This window comes from Cetorhinus maximus, chromosome 26 (assembly GCF_964194155.1).
Source record: "Cetorhinus maximus chromosome 26, sCetMax3.hap1.1, whole genome shotgun sequence".
Classification (NCBI taxonomy): domain Eukaryota; kingdom Metazoa; phylum Chordata; class Chondrichthyes; order Lamniformes; family Cetorhinidae; genus Cetorhinus; species Cetorhinus maximus.
Window position 1 is genome coordinate 39,289,141 of NC_135904.1, and position 22,144 is coordinate 39,311,284.

Genomic DNA, 22,144 nt, shown 5'->3' on the forward strand with positions numbered 1-22,144 from the left:
GTATCCCCAATACCCAGGGAGAGAGAGAGTATCCCCAATACCCAGGGAGAGAGAGAGTATCCCCAATACCCAGAGAGAGTATCCCCAATACCCAGGGAGAGAGAGAGTATCCCCAATTCCCAGAGAGAGTATCCCCAATACCCAGGGAGAGAGAGAGAGTATCCCCAATACCCAAGCAGAGAGAGAGAGAGTATCCCCAATACCCAGGGATAGAGAGTATCCCCAATACCCAGGGAGAGAGAGAGAGAGAGAGTATCCCCAATACCCAGTGAGAGATAGTATCCCCAATACCCAGGGAGAGGGAGTATCCCCAATACCCAGGGAGAGAGAGAGAGAGAGAGAGTATCCCCAATACCCAGGGAGAGAGAGAGTATCCCCAATACCCAGAGAGAGTATCCCCAATACCCAGGGAGAGAGAGAGTATCCCCAATACCCAGAGAGAATATCCCCAATACCCAGGGAGAGAGAGAGAGAGAGTATCCCCAATACCCAGTGTGAGAGAGTATCCCCAATATCCAGGGAGAGAGAGAGAGAGTATCCCCAATATCCAGAGAGAGAGAGTATCCCCAATACCCAGGGAGAGAGAGAGAGAGTATCCCCAATACCCAAGCAGAGAGAGAGAGAGAATCCCCAATACCCAGGGAGAGAGAGAGAGAGTATCCCCAATACCCAGGGAGAGAGAGAGAGAGTATCCCCAATACCCAGGGAGAGAGAGAGAGAGTATCCCCAATACCCAGGGAGAGAGAGAGAGTATCCCCAATACCCAGGGAGAGAGAGAGAGTATCCCCAGTACCCAGGGAGAGAGAGAGTATCCCCAATACCCAGGGAGAGAGAGAGTATCCCCAATACCCAGAGAGAGTATCCCCAATACCCAGGGAGAGAGAGAGTATCCCCAATACCCAGAGAGAGTATCCCCAATACCCAGGGAGAGAGAGAGAGAGTATCCCCAATACCCAGTGTGAGAGAGTATCCCCAATATCCAGGGAGAGAGAGAGAGAGTATCCCCAATATCCAGAGAGAGAGAGTATCCCCAATACCCAGGGAGAGAGAGAGAGAGTATCCCCAATACCCAAGCAGAGAGAGAGAGAGAATCCCCAATACCCAGGGAGAGAGAGAGAGAGAATCCCCAATACCCAGGGAGAGAGAGAGAGAGAATCCCCAATACCCAGGGAGAGAGAGAGAGAGTATCCCCAATACCCAGGGAGAGAGAGAGAGAGTATCCCCAATACCCAGGGAGAGAGAGAGAGAGTATCCCCAATACCCAGGGAGAGAGAGAGAGTATCCCCAATACCCAGGGAGAGAGAGAGAGTATCCCCAGTACCCAGGGAGAGAGAGAGTATCCCCAATACCCAGGGAGAGAGAGAGTATCCCCAATACCCAGGGAGAGAGAGAGAGTATCCCCAATACCCGGGGAGAGAGAGTATCCCCAATACCCAGGGAGAGAGAGAGAGTATCCCCAATACCCAGGGAGAGAGAGAGAGAGAGTATCCCCAATACCCAGGGAGAGAGAGAGAGAGTATCCCCAATACCCAGGGAGAGAGAGAGAGTATCCCCAATACCCAGGGAGAGAGAGAGAGTATCCCCAATACCCAGGGAGAGAGAGAGAGTATCCCCAATACCCAGGGAGAGAGAGAGAGAGTATCCCCAATACCCAGGGAGAGAGAGAGAGAGTATCCCCAATACCCAGGGAGAGAGAGAGAGAGTATCCCCAATACCCAGGGAGAGAGAGAGAGAGTATCCCCAATACCCAGGGAGAGAGAGAGAGAGTATCCCCAATACCCAGGGAGAGAGAGAGAGAGTATCCCCAATACCCAGGGAGAGAGAGAGAGAGTATCCCCAATACCCAGGGAGAGAGAGAGAGTATCCCCAATACCCAGGGGGAGAGAGAGAGAGAGTATCCCCAATACCCAGGGAGAAAGAGAGAGTATCCCCAATACACAGGGAGAGAGAGTATCCCCAATACCCAGGGAGAGAGAAAGAGTGTCCCCAATACCCAGGGAGAGAGAGAGAGAGTATCCCCAATACCCAGGGAGAGAGAGAGAGAGTATCCCCAATACCCAGGGGGAGAGAGAGAGAGTATCCCCAATACCCAGGGGGAGAGAGAGAGAGAGAGTATCCCCAATACCCAGGGAGAGAGAGAGAGAGAGTATCCCCAATACCTAGGGAGAGAGAGTATCCCCAATACCCAGGGAGAGAGAGAGAGTATCCCCAATACCCAGGGAGAGAGAGAGAGTATCCCCAATACCCAGGGAGAGAGAGAGAGTATCCCCAATACCCAGGGGGAGAGAGAGAGAGTATCCCCAATACCCAGGGGGAGAGAGAGAGAGTATCCCCAATACCCAGGGAGAGAGAGAGAGAGAGTACCCCCAATACCCAGGGAGAGAGAGGGAGTATCCCCAATACCCAGGGGGAGAGAGAGAGAGAGAGAGTATCCCCAATACCCAGGGAGAGAGAGTATCCCCAATACACAGGGAGAGAGAGAGAGAGTATCCCCAATACCCAGGGAGAGAGAAAGAGTATCCCCAATACCCAGGGAGAGAGAGAGAGTATCCCCAATATCCAGGGAGAGAGAGAGAGTATCCCCAATATCCAGGGGGGGAGAGAGAGTATCCCCAATATCCAGGGAGAGAGAGAGAGTATCCCCAATATCCAGGGAGAGAGAGAGAGTATCCCCAATATCCAGGGAGAGAGAGAGAGTATCCCCAATATCCAGGGAGAGAGAGAATCCCCAATACCCAGGGACAGAGAGAGTATCCCCAATATCCAGTGTGAGAGAGTATCCCCAATATCCAGGGAGAGAGAGAGAGTATCCCCAATATCCAGAGAGAGAGAGAGAGTATCCCCAATATCCAGAGAGAGAGTATCCCCAATATCCAGGGAGAGTATCCCCAATATCCAGGGAGAGAGAGAGAGTATCCCCAATATTCAGGGAGAGAGAGTATCCCCAATACCCAGGGAGAGAGAGAGAGTATCCCCAATACACAGGGAGAGAGAGAGAGAGTATCCCCAATACCCAGGGAGAGAGAAAGAGTATCCCCAATATCCAGTGTGAGAGAGTATCCCCAATATCCAGGGAGAGAGAGAGAGTGTCCCCAATATCCAGGGAGAGAGAGAATCCCCAATACCCAGGGGGAGAGAGAGTATCCCCAATATCCAGGGAGAGAGAGAGAGAGAGTATCCCCAATATCCAGAGAGAGAGAGAGTATCCTCAATATCCAGGGAGAGAGAGTATCCCCAATATCCAGGGAGAGAGAGTATCCCCAATATCCTGGGAGAGAGAGAGAGTATCCCCAATATCCAGGGAGAGAGAGAGAGTATCCCCAATATCCAGGGAGAGAGAGTATCCCCAATACCCAGGGAGAGAGAGAGAGAGTATCCCCAATATCCAGGGAGAGAGAGTATCCCCAATACCCAGGGAGAGAGAGAGTATCCCCAATATCCAGTGTGAGAGAGTATCCCCAATATCCAGAGAGAGAGAGTATCCCCAATATCCAGGGAGAGAGAGAGAGTATCCCCAATATCCAGGGAGAGAGAGCATCCCCAATATCCAGGGAGAGAGAGAATCCCCAATACCCAGGGAGAGAGAGAGAGTATCCCCAATATCCAGTGTGAGAAAGTATCCCCAATATCCAGGGAGAGAAAGAGAGTATCCCCAATATCCAGAGAGAGAGAGAGAGAGAGAGAGTATCCCCAATATCCAGAGAGAGAGAGAGACTATCCCCAATATCCAGATAGAGAGAGTATCCCCTATACCCAGGGAGAGAGAGAGAGAGAGAGAGAGTGTCCCCAATATCCAGGGAGAGAGACAGAGAGAGAGAGTATCCCCAATATCCAGGGAGAGAGAGAGAGTATCCCCAATATCCAGGGAGAGAGAGAGAGTATCCCCAATATCCAGAGAGAGAGTATCCCCAATATCCAGAGAGCGCGAGTATCCCCAATACCCAGGGAGAGAGAGAGAGTGTCCCCAATATCCAGGGAGAGAGACAGAGAGAGAGTATCCCCAATATCCAGGGAGGGAGAGAGAGAGAGTATCCCCAATATCCAGGGAGAGAGAGAGTATCCCCAATATCCAGGGAGAGAGAGAGTATCCCCAATATCCAGGGAGAGAGAGTATCCCCAATATCCAGGGAGAGGGAGTATCCCCAATATCCAGGGAGAGAGAGTATCCCCAATATCCAGGGAGAGGGAGGGAGTGAGAAAGAGGGGGTATCCCCAGTACCTGGGGAACAGAGGGAGAGAGTATCCCCACTGTTTCATGGACGCGCTAAGCTCTGTACCTTGTATAGGTCAACTGTAGCATAACCGTGGATACTTTTGTTCTCGTTAAGGACCACACCTTCTGACTTAAGATCGTAGATCCGAACTTCTGACTCAGACTTAAGGGTGTTGGATCTTGGCCTTTCGTCTGGAATTGTGACTGTTGTTTCTTACGGAGGCCCTTCTCCCTATTTCTCACCACTTTATGGTCAGTGGGGGTAACATTAGGCTGGAGGTTCCTAGGCAGTAGAGTAAGGTGCATCTTTTAGATGTCGGCCCATGAGCAATTCAGTTGGCTAGAATCCATTAGTGAGAGTGGAAGCTCAGTATTGCAGCAGGGCTAAATTCAATCGGGATTCTTCGACATCAGGGTCTTGTTGGTCCTGACTGCTCGCTGAGCCTTCCTATTAGCTTGTGGATGAAGAGGGGATCTGGTGATATGGGTGATTCCATTGTCAGAAGTGAATTTCCTGAAGTGCCCATTCCCAATCGTGGACCGTTATGCAAGATGATTTCATCAGGGAAGCCGTGTGTATAGAAGATAGTCTGCAGCACCTGGATCACTGACTCGGCTGTAGTGGTGTGGAGTCTGACCACTTCCAGCCATCTAGAGTGATATTTTGCAGCAATGAGGTATGTCTTGCCTTGATGATCAAGGAGGTTGAGCCCCAATGTCTGCCAAGGTCGTTGTGGGAAGCTGGATGGCACCAGGGTTCAGTGGATGTCTTGCTGTTAATTCAGCATTTATGGGCAGACAAGGACAAAATTCTGAGCATCCTGCGTGATGCCCGGCCACCACATAGATTGCAGTGCGCATGCTCTGCACCTTGCAATGCCTGCCTGGCCTCCATGGAGCCTGTGCAGGCGCTCTTCTCGCATGGACTTAGTCTTTGATCACCCCATGGTCATCCCTAACAGGTCCTGCACCATGGCTAAGTGTTTGCGTTGCTTGTATTTGTGGAGCAGCTGTTCTGTAGGACTATATTTAGATAAAACTTTCAGGCAGAAATTTCGTCCTTGGGCATGTTCCACATCCTCTTTTTGTGCTCTTTGGATGTCTTGGAGCTTTGTGGCAGAGATGGGCAAGAAGTTCATTATGGTGAAAGAGAATACTTCCACTTCTGAGACACGTGTGGAATCCAAGGCAATAGTTTGGCCTACTGTAGCTCTGAAGAGGACATCAGCCATGGTTTGTGACTTGCTTGGAACATAGACGTCATGTATTGATAACACATCAGGCAAAGGCGAAACCATTGAACATGTAGGGGCATTTTAATGATCCCCGTGGAATTCAAGAGAGTAATCGTGGTCTGTCTCTGCATGGACTACCTGATGGGCTTGTCCTTCCAAGAACCTCTCAACAGCTCATTTAACAGCCAGTGCTTCCTCCTTGATGATGGTGTAGCATCATTCTGTTTCTGTTAATGCTCTGGAAGCAAAGTATACAGGCCATTCTTCTGGAGTTGGATAAGAACAGCGCCAAGGCCAGTTGATGAATCGTTGGCAGCCACTATAGTGGGAAATGTTGAATTGTATTGTGCCAAATCATGACGAGACTCGCGTGTCTTTAATAAAAGCAAAATACTGCGGATGCTGGAGATCTGAAATAAAAACAAAATGCTGGAAAACCTCAGTAGCTCTGGCAGCATTTGTGGAGAGAAAAGCAAAATCAACATTGAGTCTCTTCAGAACTCGAGAGAGGTAGCAGCATGGGTATTATGCTGTTGAATAGAGGAGGGAGGGGCAGATGGAGCAGAAGATCAGGGGCAGGTTAGAGGGCAGAAGAGGTTAAATGACAAAATGTCATGGTATACATGATAAAGGGAGTGGAAATGATAAAGTCTAAAGCAGAATAAAGGGGAGCACTGTCTGAAAGCAATGTAGCAGAATGTGCTAATAGCAGAAAAAGGGCCAGCACTGTCTGAAAGCAAAACATGAGAACAAGATACAACTCTAGGGGGGAAAACATTCAAGAAGCAAGACAAGAGTTCGTGGCCTGAAGTTGTTGAACTCAAAGTTGAGTCCAGAAGGCTGTTCCTCCAGCTTGGGATGGGCTTCACTGGAACACAGCAGCAGGCTGAGGACAGAAATGAGAGAATGAGAGTAAGATGGGGAATTAAAGTGATAAGCAACAGGAAGGTTGGAATCATGCTCATTCTGCAAATACCCACTCATCCAGCGTGCGTTGTCTCCCCAATGTAGAAGAGACTGCATTATGAGCAGTGAATATAGTAGACTAAATTAAAAGAAGTAGCAGTAAATCGTTGCTTCGCCTGGATGGAGTGTTTGGGGTCTTGGTCGGTGACGATGGGAGAGGTAAAGGGGCAGGTTGCATCTCCTGCAATTACATGGGAAGGTGCAGTTGGAAAGGATGAGGTGATAGGGGTGATGGAGGAATGGACTGGGGTACCATGAAGTGAATGGTCCCTTCAGCATGCTGACAGAGAAGGTGAGGGGAAGGTGTGTTTGATACTAGCATCATGCTGGAGTTGGTGGAATGGCAGAAGATGATTCTTTTAATATGAAGACTAGTGGGGTGTGGAAGGCGAGAACCATGGGGACCTTCTCATGGCTCTGGTAGGGAGTTGGAAGGACTGAGGGCAGGAGTGCGGGAAATAGATCAGAGACGTTGATGAGCTTGCCAGGCAGTGTGGCGGTGCGGTGGGGGGTCCTCAGCTGAGGAAAAAGAAAGACCTGTCAGAAGCACCATTAAGAAAGGTAACATCATCAGACAGATGCGACAGAGACTGAGATACTGGGAGAATGGAATGGAGTACTTGCTGGAAACAGGGTGACGAGATGTAGTCCCAGTCACTCACCATCCTGACTTGGAAATATAAAGCCGTTCCTCCACTGTGGCTGGAACTCTCTCCCTAACAGCACTGTGGGTGTGCCTACACCACATGGACTGCAGCGGTTCAAGAAGGCAGCTCACCACCACCTTCTCAAGAGCAACTAGGGTTGGGCAATAAGTGCTGGCCTAGCCAATGATGCCCACATCCTGTGAATGAATAAAAATGTCGAGGCAGCTGTGGGAGTCGATGGGCTTATAATGAATATTGTTAGACAGGGTGGAAATTGGAAGCAAAATTGATTAACTTTTCCAGTCCTGGATGAGAGCAGGAAGTGGCACCGATACAGCCATCCATGTAATGGAAAAGGAGTTGTGGGTGGGCCTGAGTAGGACTGGAACAAGGAATGTTCCACATACCCAACAAAAAGACAGGTATAACTAGGGCCCATGTGGGTAGCCATAGTCAAGTTTATTTGGAGGAAGTGAGACAAGTTAAGAAATTTTCAGTGAGAGAACAAGTTCAGCCAGGCGGAGGAGGTTGGTGGTGGATGGGGATTGTTTGCGCATCTTCAAGGAAGAAGCAGAGAGCCCTCAGACCATCATGGTGGGGGATGGAGGTGTAGACTGAATGGTGGCTAGAGCAGGTGGTTTGGGCCAGGAAACTGGAAATTGTTGTAATGACATAGGGCATCAGAGAATCACGAATGTAGGTGAGAAGAAACTGGACAAGGAGAGAGAAAATAGTCAAGATAGGAAAAAATGAGTTCCGTGGAACAGGAACAGGCTGAAATGATGGGTCAACCAGGACAATCCTGTTTGTGGATTTTGGAAAGGAGGTAGAAAGTAGGCTGTGTGGCATTGGGGAACTATGAGGTTGGAAGCTGTGGAGGGGAGACCTCCAGAGGAGATGAGGCAAGTGGCAGGCCTGAAAACAGTGGCTTGAATACATTGACTTTATTACTTTGAAAGGCATTGCATTGTTCAATTCCCCAGAACCATTGCTGGCCTTTCCATTGGAGATCCCTTAAAGATTTGTGACTATAGAAACTAGGAGCAGGAGAAGGCCATTCGGCCCTTTGAGCCTGCTCTGCTATTCATTATGATCATGGCTGATCATCCAACTCAATAGCCTGCTCCTGCTTTCTCCCCATACCCTTTGATCCCTTCCACCCCAAGAGCTATATCTAATTCCTCCTTGAAAACATGCAATGTTTTGGTCTCAACTACTTTCTGTGGTAACAAATTCCACAGGCTCACCACTCACTGGGTGAAGTAATTTCTCCTCATCTCAGTCCTAAATGGTCAGCCCCGTATCCTCAGACTGTGACCCCTGGCTCTGGACTCCCCCACCATCAGAAACATCCTTCCTGCATCTACCCTGTCTAGTCCTGTTAGAATTTTATAGGTTTCTATGAGTTCCCCCCTCATTCTTCTGAACTCCAAATATAATCCTAACTGACTCAATCTCTCCTCATATGTCAGTCCCGCCATCCCATGAATCAGTCAGGTAAACCTTCGCTGCACTCCCTCTATAGCAAGTACATCCTTCCTCAGATAAGGAGACCAAAACTTCACACAATATTCCAGGTGTGGTCTCACCAAGGCCCTGTACAATTGCAGCAAGACATCCCTGTTCCTGTACTCAAATCCTCTGGCTATGAAGGCCAACATACCATTTGCCGCCTTTACCACCTGCATGCTTACCTTTAGCAACTGGTGTACAAGGACACCAAGGTCTCGTTGCACATTCCCCTTTCTCAAGTTATAGCCATTCAGATAATAATCTGCCTTCCTGTTTTTGCTACCAAAATGGAGAACCTCACATTTATCCACATTATACTGCATCTGCCATGCATTTGCCCACTCACTCAGCTTTTCCAAATCATACTGAAGCATCTCTGCATCCTCCTCACGGCTCACCCTCCCACACAGCTTTGTTCATCTGCAAATTTGGAGATATTGCATTTAATTCCCTCATCTAAATCATTAATGTATATTGTGAATAACTGGGGTCCCAGCAACAATCGCTGCAGTACCCCATTAGTCACTGCCTGCCATTCGGAAAAAGACCCGTTTATTCCTACTCTCTGATTCCTGTCTGCCAACCAGTTTTCTATCCATCTCAATACACTACCCCCAATCCCGTGCGCTATAATTTTACACGCCAATCTCTTATGTGGGACTTTGTCGAAAGCCTTCTGAAAGTCCAAATAAACCACATCCACTGGCTCCCCCTCATCAACTCCACTAGTTACATCCTCGAAAAATTCCAGTAGATTTGTCAAGCATGATTTCTCTTTCATAAATCCATGCTGACTCTCTCCGATTCTGCCACTGTTTTCCACGTGCTCAGCTATTAAATCTTTTATAATGGACTCTAGAATTTTCCCCACTACCGACGTCAGGCTGACCGGTCTATAATTCCCTGCTTTCTCTCTGCCTCCCTTTTTAAATAGTGGGGTTACATTAGCTACCCTCCAATCTGTAGGAACTGTTCCAGAGTCTATAGGATCTCGGAAGATGACCATCAATGCATCCACTATTTCTAGGGCCAATTCCTTAAGTACCTGGGATGTAGATTATCAGGCCCCGGGGATTTATCGGCCTTCAATCCCATCAATTTCCCCAACACCATTTCCCTACAAATACTGATTTCTTTCAGTTCCTCCCTCTCACTAAACCCTGTGTTCCCCAACATTCCTGGTATGTTATTAGTGTCCTCCTTTGTGAAGACAGAACCAAAGTATGTGTTTACTTGAAACAAAAACAAAAATACCTGGAAAAACTCAGCAGGTCTGACAGCATCTGCGGAGAGGAACACAGTTAACGTTTCAAGTCTGTATGACTCTTCATCAGAACAGTATTTAGTTGGTCAGCCATTTCTTTGTTCCCCATTATAAATTCCCCTGTTTCTGACTGTAAGGGACCTACATTTGTCTTCACCAATCTTATTCTCTTCAATGAGACCGGTTAATAAAAATAAAAGCCCCTGGGATCCAAGAGAATGTAGGAAGCTGGATGCAAAGTTGGCTCAGTAGCAGGAAACAAAGGGTAATTGTTGACAGATGTTTTTGTGACTGGAAGGCTATTTCCAGTGGAGCACCACAGGGCTCAGTACTAAATACCCTGCTTGTGGCATATATTAACGATTTGGACATTAATGTCAGGGGAATGATCAAGAAGTTTGCAGACGACACAAAAACTGGCCAAGCGGTTGCCAGCGAGGAGGATTACTTCATACTTCAGTACTTCAGGAAGATATCAGTGGACTGGCCAGGTGGGCAGAAAAGTGGCAAATGGAATTCAACCCGGAGTGTGAGGTGATACATTTGGAAAGGTCAAACAAAGCAAAGGATTGCACAATAAATGGGAGGATACTGAGAGGTGTAGAGGAAGTGTGGGACCTTGGAGTCCTGAAGGTTGAACAGGTTGATAAGGTGGTTAGGAAGGCATTTGGAAATCTTTCATTTATTCACTGAGGCATAGAATGTAAGAGCAGGGAAGTTATGCTCGAACTACTTAAAGCATTAGTTAGGTCACAACTTGAGTACTGTGTGCGGTTCTGGTCACCTCATTACAGAAAGGATGCAGTTGCGTTAGAGAGGGTACAGAGGAGATTTACGAGGATGTTACCAGCACTGGAAAATTGCAGCTATGAAGAAAGATTGGATAGGCTGGGGTTGATTTCCTTGGAACAGAGGAGGCTGAGGGCAGATTTGATTAAGATGTACAAAATTGTGAGGGGCCTGGATAGAGTAGATGAGAAGGGCCTATTTACTTTAGCAGAGATGTCAGTGACTAGGGGGCATAGATTTAAAGCAATTAGTAGAAAGATTAGAGGGGAGATGAGGAAAAATATTTCACCCAGAGGGTTGTGGGGGTCTGGAACTTACTGCCTGAAAGAGTAGTAGAGGCAGAAGCCCTCAACTCATTTAAAAGGTGTCTGGATATGCAGCTAAAGTGCTGGAAAGTGGGATTAGGCCGGGTGGCTCGTTTTTCAGCCAGCACAGACACGATGGGCCACGTGGCCTCTTTCTGTGCTGTAAACTTTCTATGATTCTTTGTTGTGTCTCTGCGCCACAATGTAAACATCTCAAGATGGCTGCTGCACAGTTTCACACCTTTTAGGCCAGTTTTGGGGGTTTCTATGTGGGCGGGACTACTGTGCTCAGGCCTAAACTGTGAATGACATCCCCGACGCCTCAGTTTGTCGGAGGGCAATAGGCTGACTTCGCGTACTTGGGCCAGCTTGACTATTGCCATGAAATGCTTGAGTATGAATGCGATTGTCTTTCAAGGGCTCCTGTTGGCGAGAACTAGCTTCCATGAATGAGGTGGTAAGAGGCAATTGGACAGATTTTTTTGCTTTGTGGGATCCTTCAGTTGAAGGGCATTTGCTCAGCATTGGCATGCTGTGTTGAAGTAAAAGTGTGTCAAAGGCTTTTAAAACACAGTCGAAGTCTGTGGAAGTCGACAGTCAACCTCCTGGCTGAGAAGGATCTGGTTGGCGGGGGGCCCTATGGTGTCAAGGTATGAACTGACCTGGAGTTTCTGCTCTTTGGCAAGGACACCCAAGGCTGCCCAGTACCTCAAGAAGCTATCGCGCCACATGTTCCAATCTCGGCCTTTGTGCCCTTAAGACTTTCGAATGGGTGGGGTAGTGGCAGTGACTGCTTGTTAAGTGCTGCCATCGCTACCCTTTGTTGGCCTCCTGCTTAAGCACACTTGCGGGATATCGGTCCAACCAGGGCCCATTGCCACTGTGGATGTTCCATCAATGGCACCAACTCTTGGTTAGATTGGTGTCATCCCCACTGCTACCATGTTTCGTGCACATGCTAGGTTATGTATCTTGTTTAGAGAGACTGTAGCCTGACTCAGGTAATTACTGAAAACAATGGAAGAGGGCATCAACAGCACTAACAAACGACACTTGCTTAGCAATAACCTGCTCACTGACACTCAGTTTGGGTTCTGCCAGGGTCACTCAGCCCCTGACCTCATTACAGCCTTGGTTCAAACATGGACAAAAGAACTGAACTCGCAAGGTGAGGGGAGAGTGACCGCCCTTGACATCAAGGCCACATTTGACCAAGTGTGGCATCAAGGAACCCTAGCAAAACTGAGGTCAATGCGAATCAGAGGAAAACTCTCTGCTGGTTGGAGCCATATCTAGCACAAAGGAAGATGGTTGTGGCTGTTGGAAGTCAATCATCTAGTTCTAGGAAATCACTGCAGGAGTCCCTCGGGGTAGTGTCCAAAGCCCAGTCTTCAGTTGCTTCATCAGTGACCTTCCTTCCAATCAAAAGGTCAGAAGTGGGGATGTTCGCTGATGGCACGATGTTCAACACCATTTGCAATGACTCATACTGAAGCAGTCCATGTCCAAATGCAGCAAGACCTGAACAGTATCCAGGCTTGGGCTGACAAGTGACAAGTAACATTCGCACCACAGAAGTGTCAGGCAATGACCATCTCCAACAAGAGAGAATCTAATCTAACCATCACCCCTTGACATTCAATGGCATGACCATCACTAAATTCTGCACTATCAACATCCTGGGGGGTTGCCATTGACCAGAAACTGAAATACTGTGGCTACAAGAGCAGGTCAGAGGCTAGGAATCGTGTGACACGTAACTCATCACCTGACTCCCTAAAGCCTGTCCACCATCTACAAGGCACAAGTCAGGAGTGTGATGGAATACTCTCCACTTGCCTGGATGAGTGCAGCTCCAACAACACTCAAGAAGCTTGACACCATCCAGGACAAATTAGCCCACTGATTTGCACCTCTTCCACAAACATTCAGTCCCTCCACCACCAACAACACAGTGGCAGCAGTGTGTACCATCTACAAGATTTACTGCAGGAACCCACCAAGCCTCCTTTAGACAGCACCTTCCATACCCACAACCACTACAATCTGGAAGGACAAGGGCAGCAGATAGATGGAAAACCACCACCTGGAAGTTCCCCTCCAAGTCACTCACCATCCTGACTTGAAAATATATCGCCGTTCCTTCACTGTCTCTGGGACAAAATCCTGGAATTCCCTCCCTAACAGCGCTATGGGTGTACCTACACCACATGGACTGCAGCGATTCAAGTAGGCGGTTCACTACCACCACCTCAATGGCGGTTGGGAAATAAATGCTGGCCTAGCCAGTGACCCCCACATGCCAAATATGAATTTTAAAAATACCCAATACCCAGGTAAGGTGGTGTGGGGGGGTGGAGAAAAGTATCCCCAAAACCCAGGAAGGGGGGAGTAGGGGGAAAGGCACCCCAAAAAGAGCATCCCTAAAACTCAGGAGAGGGCGGGGAGGGGGAAAAAATATTCCCAAAACCCATGAGGTGGGGAGGGGGGAAAGAGTAACCCCAAAACCCATGAGAGAGCGGAAGGGGAAACAGTATCCCCAAAACCCAGGGCGGGGGAGGGAGGAGGAGTATCCCCAAAGCCCTGGGTGGGGTGGAGAAAGAGTATCCCTAAAACCCGGGGTAAGGGGGTGGGGCAGAATATCCCCAAAACCCAGGAGAGAGAGTATTCCCAAAACCCGGGATGGGGGGTGTGGGGAAGAGTATACCCAAAACCCAGGGGGAGGGGGGAAGGGAAAGAGTATCCCCAAAACTCACGAGAGGGATGGGCGGAGAAAGAGACCCCCAATATCCGAAAGAGAGAATCTCCAATAACCAAGAGGGAGTATCCCCAGTATCCAGGGAGGAGAGAGAGAAGTATCCCCAATATCCAACAGGGAGCATCACCTGTCCCTGGAGGAGAGAAATGGCCCCTAATAACTGACGGTTTGGGGGGAAGAGCAAGTGAATATGCCCCCAATACACACGGGTGCGAAGGGGAGAGTATGTCTCTACCTGTTTAGGGGTGAGTGGGTGGGGAGTGATGGTGATTGTGTGGAGGAAAGAGTGCCCCCATTGCCTGGAGGGGTGGAGAGAGAGGGACAGTGTTCCAAGTACCTGGAAGGGGCAGGGCTTGGAGGGGGTGGGGGAAAGTGTGGGTTTGGCTGGAGAGTGAGTACCACAGGATATAGGGTGTGGGTGGGAGCTTGTATCTTTTTGATGTCTCACTGTCTTGTTTAGACTTCTAAGTTTCTTATCTGTAAATTTCAAAATTAGCCCTTTTATCTGAAGTCATTCATGTATTGGCTTGGTCATAGAAGACAGAGGGTAGCAGTGGAAGGATGCTTTTCTGAATAGAGAGCTGTGGCTAGTGGAGTTCCGCAGGGATCAGTGCTGGGACCTTTGCTGTTTGTAGTATACATAAATGATTTGGAGGAAAATGTAACTGGGCTAATTAGTAAGTTTGCAGATGACACTAAGGTTGGAGGAGTTGCAGATAGTGAAGAGGATTGTCAAAGGATACAATGGGATATAGATCGGTTGGAGACTTGGGTGGTGAAATAGCAGATGGAGTTTAATCTGGACAAATGCGAGGTAATACATTTTGGAAGGTCTAATACAGGCAGGAATTATACAGTAAATGGCAGAACCCTTAAGTGCATTGACGGGCAAAGGGATCTGGGTGTACAGGTCCACAGGTCACTGAAAGTGGCAACGCAGGTGGATAAGGTAGTCAGGAAGGCATATGGCATGCTTGCCTTCATTGGCAGGGGTATTGAGTATAAAAGCTGGGAAGTCATGCTGCAGCTGTACAGAACCTTGGGTAGGCCACACTTGGAATATTGCGTGCAATTCTGGTCACCGCATTACCAGAAGGATATGGAGGCGTTGGAGAGGGTGCAGAGGAGGTTTACCAGGATGCTGCCTGGTCCGGAGGTTATTAGCTACGAGGAGAGGTTGGAGAAACTCGGATTGTTCTCACTAGAGCGACGCAAATTGAGGGGTGACTTGATAGAAGTTTACAAAATTATGAGTGGCATGGATAGAGTAGATAGTCAGAAGCTTTTTCCCAGGGTGGAAGAATCAATTACTAGGGGACATAGATTTAAGGTGAGAGGAGAAAACTATAGAGGAGATGTGTGGAGCAAGTTTTTTACGCAGAGGGTAGTGAGTGTCTGGAATTCGCTGCCAGAGGAGGTGGTGGAAGCAGGTACGATAGTGGTGTTTAAGAGGCAGCTTGACAAATACATGAATAGGATGGGAATAGAGGAATACGGACTCCGGAAGTGCAAAATGTTTTAGTTGACTGGCAATATGATCGGCGCAGGCTTGGAGGGCTGAAGGGCCTGTTCCTGTGCTGTACTTTTCTTTGTTCTTTGTTCTATCTCAAAACCACATTGGTCTTGGTATTATATTTGGGAACTTTGTTTGTATAACTCCCTCCAGTCCGAAAAACAATCTTTCACCACAACTCAATTCCCTATCATTTAGCCAGTTTTGCACCCCTGCTGCTCCTGTGCATTTTATCCCATGGGCTTCGATTTGGCTAACAGATCTGTTGTTTGGTACTTTATCAAACGTCATTTGCAAGTGCATATATACATCAACTGCACTGCCCTCATCCACCCTCACTGTTACCTCAACAATAAACACTCAAATTATTTTAGATACATACGATTATTGCTAAACAGATCTATGCTGCCTGTCCATGCTTTTCCAAGTGGCTGTTAATTTTCTCAGATTATTGTTTCTAAAGGCTCCCCCATCACAAGTGAAACGGACTGGCCTGTAATTGCCAGGTTTATCCCCCTCTCCTTTTTGAACAAAGGTGTAATGCTTTCCAGTCTTCTGGCACCACTCCTATGCCTAAGAGGAGTTGGTAGATTGTGGTCAGCTGTTCTGCAATTTTCACCATATTTCCCTCAGTAATCTAAGGTGCATCCCATCCGGACAAGGTGAATCCACTTTTAAGTACTACCAGTGTTTGTTAGTACCTCTTTATCTATTTTTATCTCATCCAGTATTCAGATTCATTTAATGTGGCAGACAGCTCTGAGTTCAATGCAATACAGAACTAACTGCACAAAATTTGTTCTATTCCTTTAGGTTTGGGAATCAGCAGGGCATACAGCTACCAATATGGAAGTGCTGAAAGAATCTGAGATATTAATTGATGAACAGCCTGCATCGTCTGGCATGCCTGGGTCCAGCCAACTTCCCTTGGGAATCCCAGGGGGTCATGCTTTTTGGTGCATGACGTGTGGGAAGGGGTTCAGGTGGCGCTGTCTTCTGGATGTTCACCTACGGGTCCATACAGGGGAGAAACCTTTTGAGTGCCTCCTGTGCATGAAGCGCTTCAGCAAGTCCAACGAGTTGCGGGTTCATCAGCGCATCCACACTGGTGAGAAGCCTTTTGAGTGCATTGTGTGCCAGAAGCGTTTTTACCGTTCCAGCCACCTAAACAGGCACCAGCAGTTCCACACAGGGGAGAAGAAGTTTGAATGCCAAGTCTGCACAAAGCGCTTTTTCACCTCCAGCCACCTGACCCGGCACCAGCGCATCCACACTGGCGAAAAGCCCTTCGAGTGCCCGGAGTGTGGCAAGCGGTTCAACAGCCCCAGTGAATTAACGGTGCACCAGCGGGTTCACACGGGTGAGAAGCCATACGAGTGTGTAGACTGCAAGAAACGTTTCAACCGACCCGGTGATCTGACAGTGCACCGGCGGATCCATACTGGTGAGAAGCGGCTGGAGTGCCCTGAGTGCAAGAAGCAGTTTAGTCGGCCCAGTGAGTTGGTTGTCCACCAGCGGGTTCACACTGGGGAGAAGCCCTTTGAGTGTGCAGTGTGCAAGAAACGCTTTTACACGTCCAGTCACTTGATTCAGCACCAGGGAATCCACACTGGCGAGAAACCTTTTGAATGTCCCCTGTGCAAGAAGCGTTTTTACAGATCCAGTAACCTGACGAGGCACCAGCGAGGAGAAGGACATGATGAGAAAGGTAAAGCACACCGCAATCATCTTGCACTGGTGATTGGAATCGTTCAAAGGATGCAGATATGTTTCCACAATTTTGCCATAGCTGATTTTATTATTTTTCAGGATGTGGGTAATACTTGCCACGTTATAGTCCATTTTCTCTCCACCCTTCCCACCGTTGCCAAAAGAAAGTGAAGGTGAGCCTTCTATTGCAAAGGCTTGTCAGACCACTTCAGAACCACTTAGCCAGACTGAATGAGGGTGCTAGATTCCCTTCCCTGAAGGACGTTAATGAACCTGGTTCGCATTATCTGGTGCCAGTCTATAAATGAGCAGATTTATTGAATTCACTGACAACTTTCCAGGATGGATTTGAACTTGAAATCTCTGATTGTAAACACTTTATTGAAAATACTTGGTTTTATTGTATAGTTATGTCTTTGATCGTTACTGCCATATATATTGATAAGTTAGTTTTTTTATCATTAAGACTTAACTCAGTTTGTGTTGCTTTCCACCTTCCAATTGGAAGATTGTCAGTCACAAATCTAGCATAGCCCAGAACGATACTGTGGTGCCAGCCACTCATGTTGGAAGTAAAATATTCCCAGATCAGGTTTAACAGGGCCAGATGTGCCTGCAGACTACCCCAGCAATGTGCCAGAGTGTCTCATGCACTCTCAAATAAGAATGAAATACTGCCGATGCTCCCATAGCTACCTCAACTACACCTCTTCACACCTTTCCTGTAAGGAACCATTCCATTCTCCCGGTCTCTCCATCTCCATCATAACTGTTCTGATGATGCTACCTTCCACAACAGCACTTCTGACATGTCAACTGCAGTGGGGTGGTGGGGAGTGGGGGGGAATCCTCGGCTGAGGAAAAAGGAAGACATGACCCTCAACCATGTCTGATCCATTTCTCACACTTCTGCCCTCACCCCTTCCTTCCTCCTATAACCATGGAAGGTTCTCACCTTCCACCCCACCAGCCTCCGTATTCAAAGGATCATCCTCTGCCATTTCCGCCAACTTTAGTATGATGACACCACCAAACACATCTTCCCTTCACCCCTCCTGGCGGCATTCCGTAGGGATCGTTCCCTCCGCGACACCCTGGTCCACTCCTCCATCACCCCCTACACCTCAACCCCCTCCCACGGCAGCTTCCCATGCAAACGCAGAAGATGCAACACCTACCCCTTCACTTCCCCTCTCCTCACCGTCCAAGGGCCCAAACACTCCTTTCAAGTGAAGCAGCATTTCACCTGTACTTCCCTCAACATAGTCTACTGCATTCGTTGCTCCCAATGCGGTTTCCTCTACATTGGAGAGACCAAACGCAGACTGGGTGACCGCTTCGCAGAACACCTTCGGTCTGTCCGCAAGCATGACCCAGACCTCCCTGTCACTTGCCATTTCAACATTCCGCCCTGCTGTCATGCCCACATGTCCGTCCTTGGCCTGCTGCAATGTTCCAGTGAAGCTCAACGCAAACTGGAGGAACAGCACCTCATCTTCTGACTAGGCACTTTACAGCCTTCCGGACTGAATATTGAGTTCAACCATTTTAGATCATGAACTCTCTCCTCCATACCCACCCCCTTTCTGATTTTTCCCCCTCCTTTTTGTTTTTTCCAATAATTTATATAGATTTTTCTTTTCCCTCCTATTTCCATTATTTTTAAATGTATTTCCATCCATTGTTTTATCTCTACCTTTTAGCCTATTTCGATTCCTTCACCCCACCCCACCCCCACTAGGGCTATCTGTACCTTGCTCGTCCTGCTTTCTACCCTTAATTAGCACATTCCTTTAGATAATATCACCACCTTCAACACCTCTTTGTCCTTTTGTCTGTGACATCTTTTGGTTATCTCCACCTATCACTGGCCCTCTATCCAGCTCTTCTTGTCCCAATCCCCCCCTTTAAACCAGCTTATATTTCATCCCTTTTCTATTTTTCCTTAGTTCTGTTGAAGAGTCATGCGGACTCAAAACGTTAACTGTGCTCCTCTCCACAGATGCTGCCAGACCTGCTGAGTTTTTCCAGGTATTTTTGTTTTTATATCGTTCTAGGAAACTGTCCCGAATACACCCTATGAATTCTTGCTTGTGGCTACCTCTGCAAATTTGATTTTCCCAATCTACATGAAGATTAAAGTCACCCATGATTATTGAACTGACTTTTTTACATGCCCTCATTATTTCCTGATTTATTCTCTGTCCTGCAGTATAGCTGCTATTAGGGCATCTATAAACTACTCCCACCAGTGTCGTCTTCCCCTTGTTATTTCTTACCTCCACCCATATGGATTCTACATCTTCCGATCCAAGATAATTTCTTGCTATCATACTTATTCCATCTCGTACTAACAAAGCTACCCCACCACCCTTTCCTTCCTGCCTGTCCTTTCGAAAAGTCACATACCCTGAATATTTAGTTCCCAGCTTTGATCTCCTTGTAACCATGTCTCTGTAATGACTATAAGATCATACCCATTAACCTCTATTTGTGCCATTAAATCATTTATTTTGTTCTGAATACTACGTGCATTTAAGTAAAGAGCCATTAATTCTGCCTTTTTACCATTTTTCCCCCTTTGACCCTATTTGCTGCTTTTTTTATGTTTGTACACTCTGTCCCTTTGAACACACTTCATTGAAACTTACAAAGTTCTTACAGGGCGTGACAGGATGGATGTAGATGTTTCCTCTGGCTGGCGGGTCTAAACCTAAGGGACAAAATAAGGGGTAGGCCATTTAAGACGGAGATGAGGAGGAATTTCTTCACTCAGATGGTGATCAATCTTTGGAATTCTCTACCCCAGAGAGCTGTGGAAGCTCGATCATTGAGCATGTTCAAGACAGAAATTGATAAATTTCTGGAGTCTAATGACATCAAGGGATATGGAAATAGCGCAGGAAAGAGGCATTGCGGTGGATGATCAGCCATGATCTAATTGAATGGCAGAGCAGGCCCGACAGTCTGAATGGTCTACTCCTGTTCCTATGTAAGAATGGAATCAGCAGAACTTATAATGGGGAATAAGGAAATGGCTGAGAAATTAAACAATACTTTGTCCGTCTTCATGGAGGAAAATACTAAAACCTCCCAGAAATAATGGAGAATCAAGGGACTATTGCAGACAAGGAACTGCAAGATATTATTAGTTTATAAAAAGTACTAGAGAAATTAATGGGACTTAAAGTAGATAAATCCCTTGGAGCTGATCTACATCCCAGAGTGTTGAAGGAGATGGCTGTAGTGATAGTAGATGCATTGGTGCTTATCTTTCAAAATTCTATAGACTCTGGAATCGTCACTGCAGATTGGAAAGTACCAAATGTAACCCCACCATTTAAGAAAGGAGGAAGAGAGAAAACTTGGAACTGTGGACCTGTTAGCCCGATAGCAGTAATAGGAAAAATGCTAGAATCTGTCACAAAGGATATGACAACAGGACACTTAGAAAAGAATGGTAGGATTGAGCATTATCAACATGAATTTATGAAAGGGAAATCATGTTTAACAAACATGTTGGAGTTTTTTTGAGGATGTAACTAACAGAATAGATAAGGGAGAACAGGTAAATGATATATACTTAGATTTTCAGAAAGCTATTGATAAGGTCCCACACAAGAGGTTAGTAAACAAAATTAAAGCATTTAGGATTGATGTACTACATGGATTAAGAACTGGTTAACTGGCAGAAAACAGAGTAAGAATAAATAGGTCATTATCAGGTTGGCAGGATGTGACCTAGTGAGGTACCAGAAGGATCAGTGCTTGGGCCCCAGCTATCCATAATTTATATCAATGATTTGGATGTAGGGATTAAATGTAATATTTCCAAGTTTGCAGATGACACAAAACTAGGTGGAAGAGTGAATTGTGAAGATGGTGCAAAGACATTTCAAGGGGATTTGGAGAGGCTAAGCGAGTGGGCAAAAATTTGGCAGATGGAATATAATGTGGAGAAATGTGAGGTTATTCGCTTTGGTAGGAAAAACAGAAATACAGACTAATTCTTAAATGTTGAGAGGCTGGGAAGTGTAGAGCTTCAAAGGGACTTGGGTGTCCTTGTTCATGAGTCACTGAAAGCTAACATGCAGGTATAGCAAGCAATTAAGAAGGCAAATGGTATGTTGGCCTGTAACAAGAAGATTTGAGTATAGGGATAATAATGTCTAACTGCATTTATAGAGCCTTGGAGTATAGTAAGCCCCTGGAGTATCATATGCAGTTTTGGCCTCCTTGTCTAAGGAAAGATATACTTGTCATAGAAGGAGTGCAACAAAGGTTCACTAAACTAATTCCTGGGATGGAGGGATTGTCCTATGAGGAAAGATTAAATAGACTGGGCCTTTATTCCCTGGAGTTTTGAAGAATGAGAGGTGATCTCATTCAAACTATAAAACTTTTACATGTCTCAACAGGGTCGATGCAGGAAGGATGTTTCCCTTGGCTGGTGAATCTAGAACCAGACGACACAGTCTCAGAATAAAGAGAAAGCCATTTAGGATTGAGTTGAGGAGGAATTTCTTCACTCAGAGGGTGGTGAATCTTTGGAATTCCCTGTCCCGGGGGCTGTAGCAGCTCAGTCATTGAGTGTGTTCAAGACCGAGATCGATAGATTTCTACATATTAAAAACATCAAAGGACACAAGATAGTACAAGAAAATGGTGTTGAGGTAGAACATCAACCATGATCTCATTGAATGGTGGAGTGGGTTCGAAGGGCTGAATGGCCTCCTGCTGCTCCTATTTCTTATGTTCTTATGTAACCACATGACCAATCTTTATATCATTTGCAGGTTCCTTAATCATAACCCTTACAGTCTAAATTAAGATTTATACCATGAAAAGCATGGGACCTAGTAATGAGAACTGTGCAACCCCAATGAAAAAAGCCTTTTAATCATATAAAAAAAAACACCTGTTGACCATTACCTTTTGCTTCCTGCCACTGAGCTAATTTTGGATTCAACTTGCTTTTCTATCTCATGGGCCAATCTTCCATATGGAACCTTGACAAAAGCCCAGTTAAGGTAGTTGAAACCCCCACTGTTCCTGACCTTTAGCTTCTGCATTTCTTCGCAGTTTATCTACATATTTGCTTCTCTATCTCCCTCTTACTGGAGGTCTCTAGTCACTTTGTTCCTCAGGTCAACCCATATGGCCTCATTGGATGTTTCTTCTAGCATATCATTCCTCCTCACAGCTATAATTGTTTCGTAACCAATGATGCAC

At 46.9% G+C, this 22,144-nt stretch overlaps 1 protein-coding gene across 1 annotated transcript in view; it reads left to right on the forward strand.

Annotated features, from left to right (window-relative positions):
* Nucleotides 1-22,144, forward strand: part of LOC144668446 (uncharacterized) — a 37,699-nt gene that overhangs the window by 9,875 nt on the left and 5,680 nt on the right. Inside the window, exon 2 of the mRNA XM_078530502.1 lies at nucleotides 16,016-16,910. Within this exon, the coding sequence (XP_078386628.1) occupies nucleotides 16,049-16,910 (862 nt within the window). The 5' untranslated portion in view covers nucleotides 16,016-16,048. The remainder of the gene's footprint in view (nucleotides 1-16,015; nucleotides 16,911-22,144) is intronic.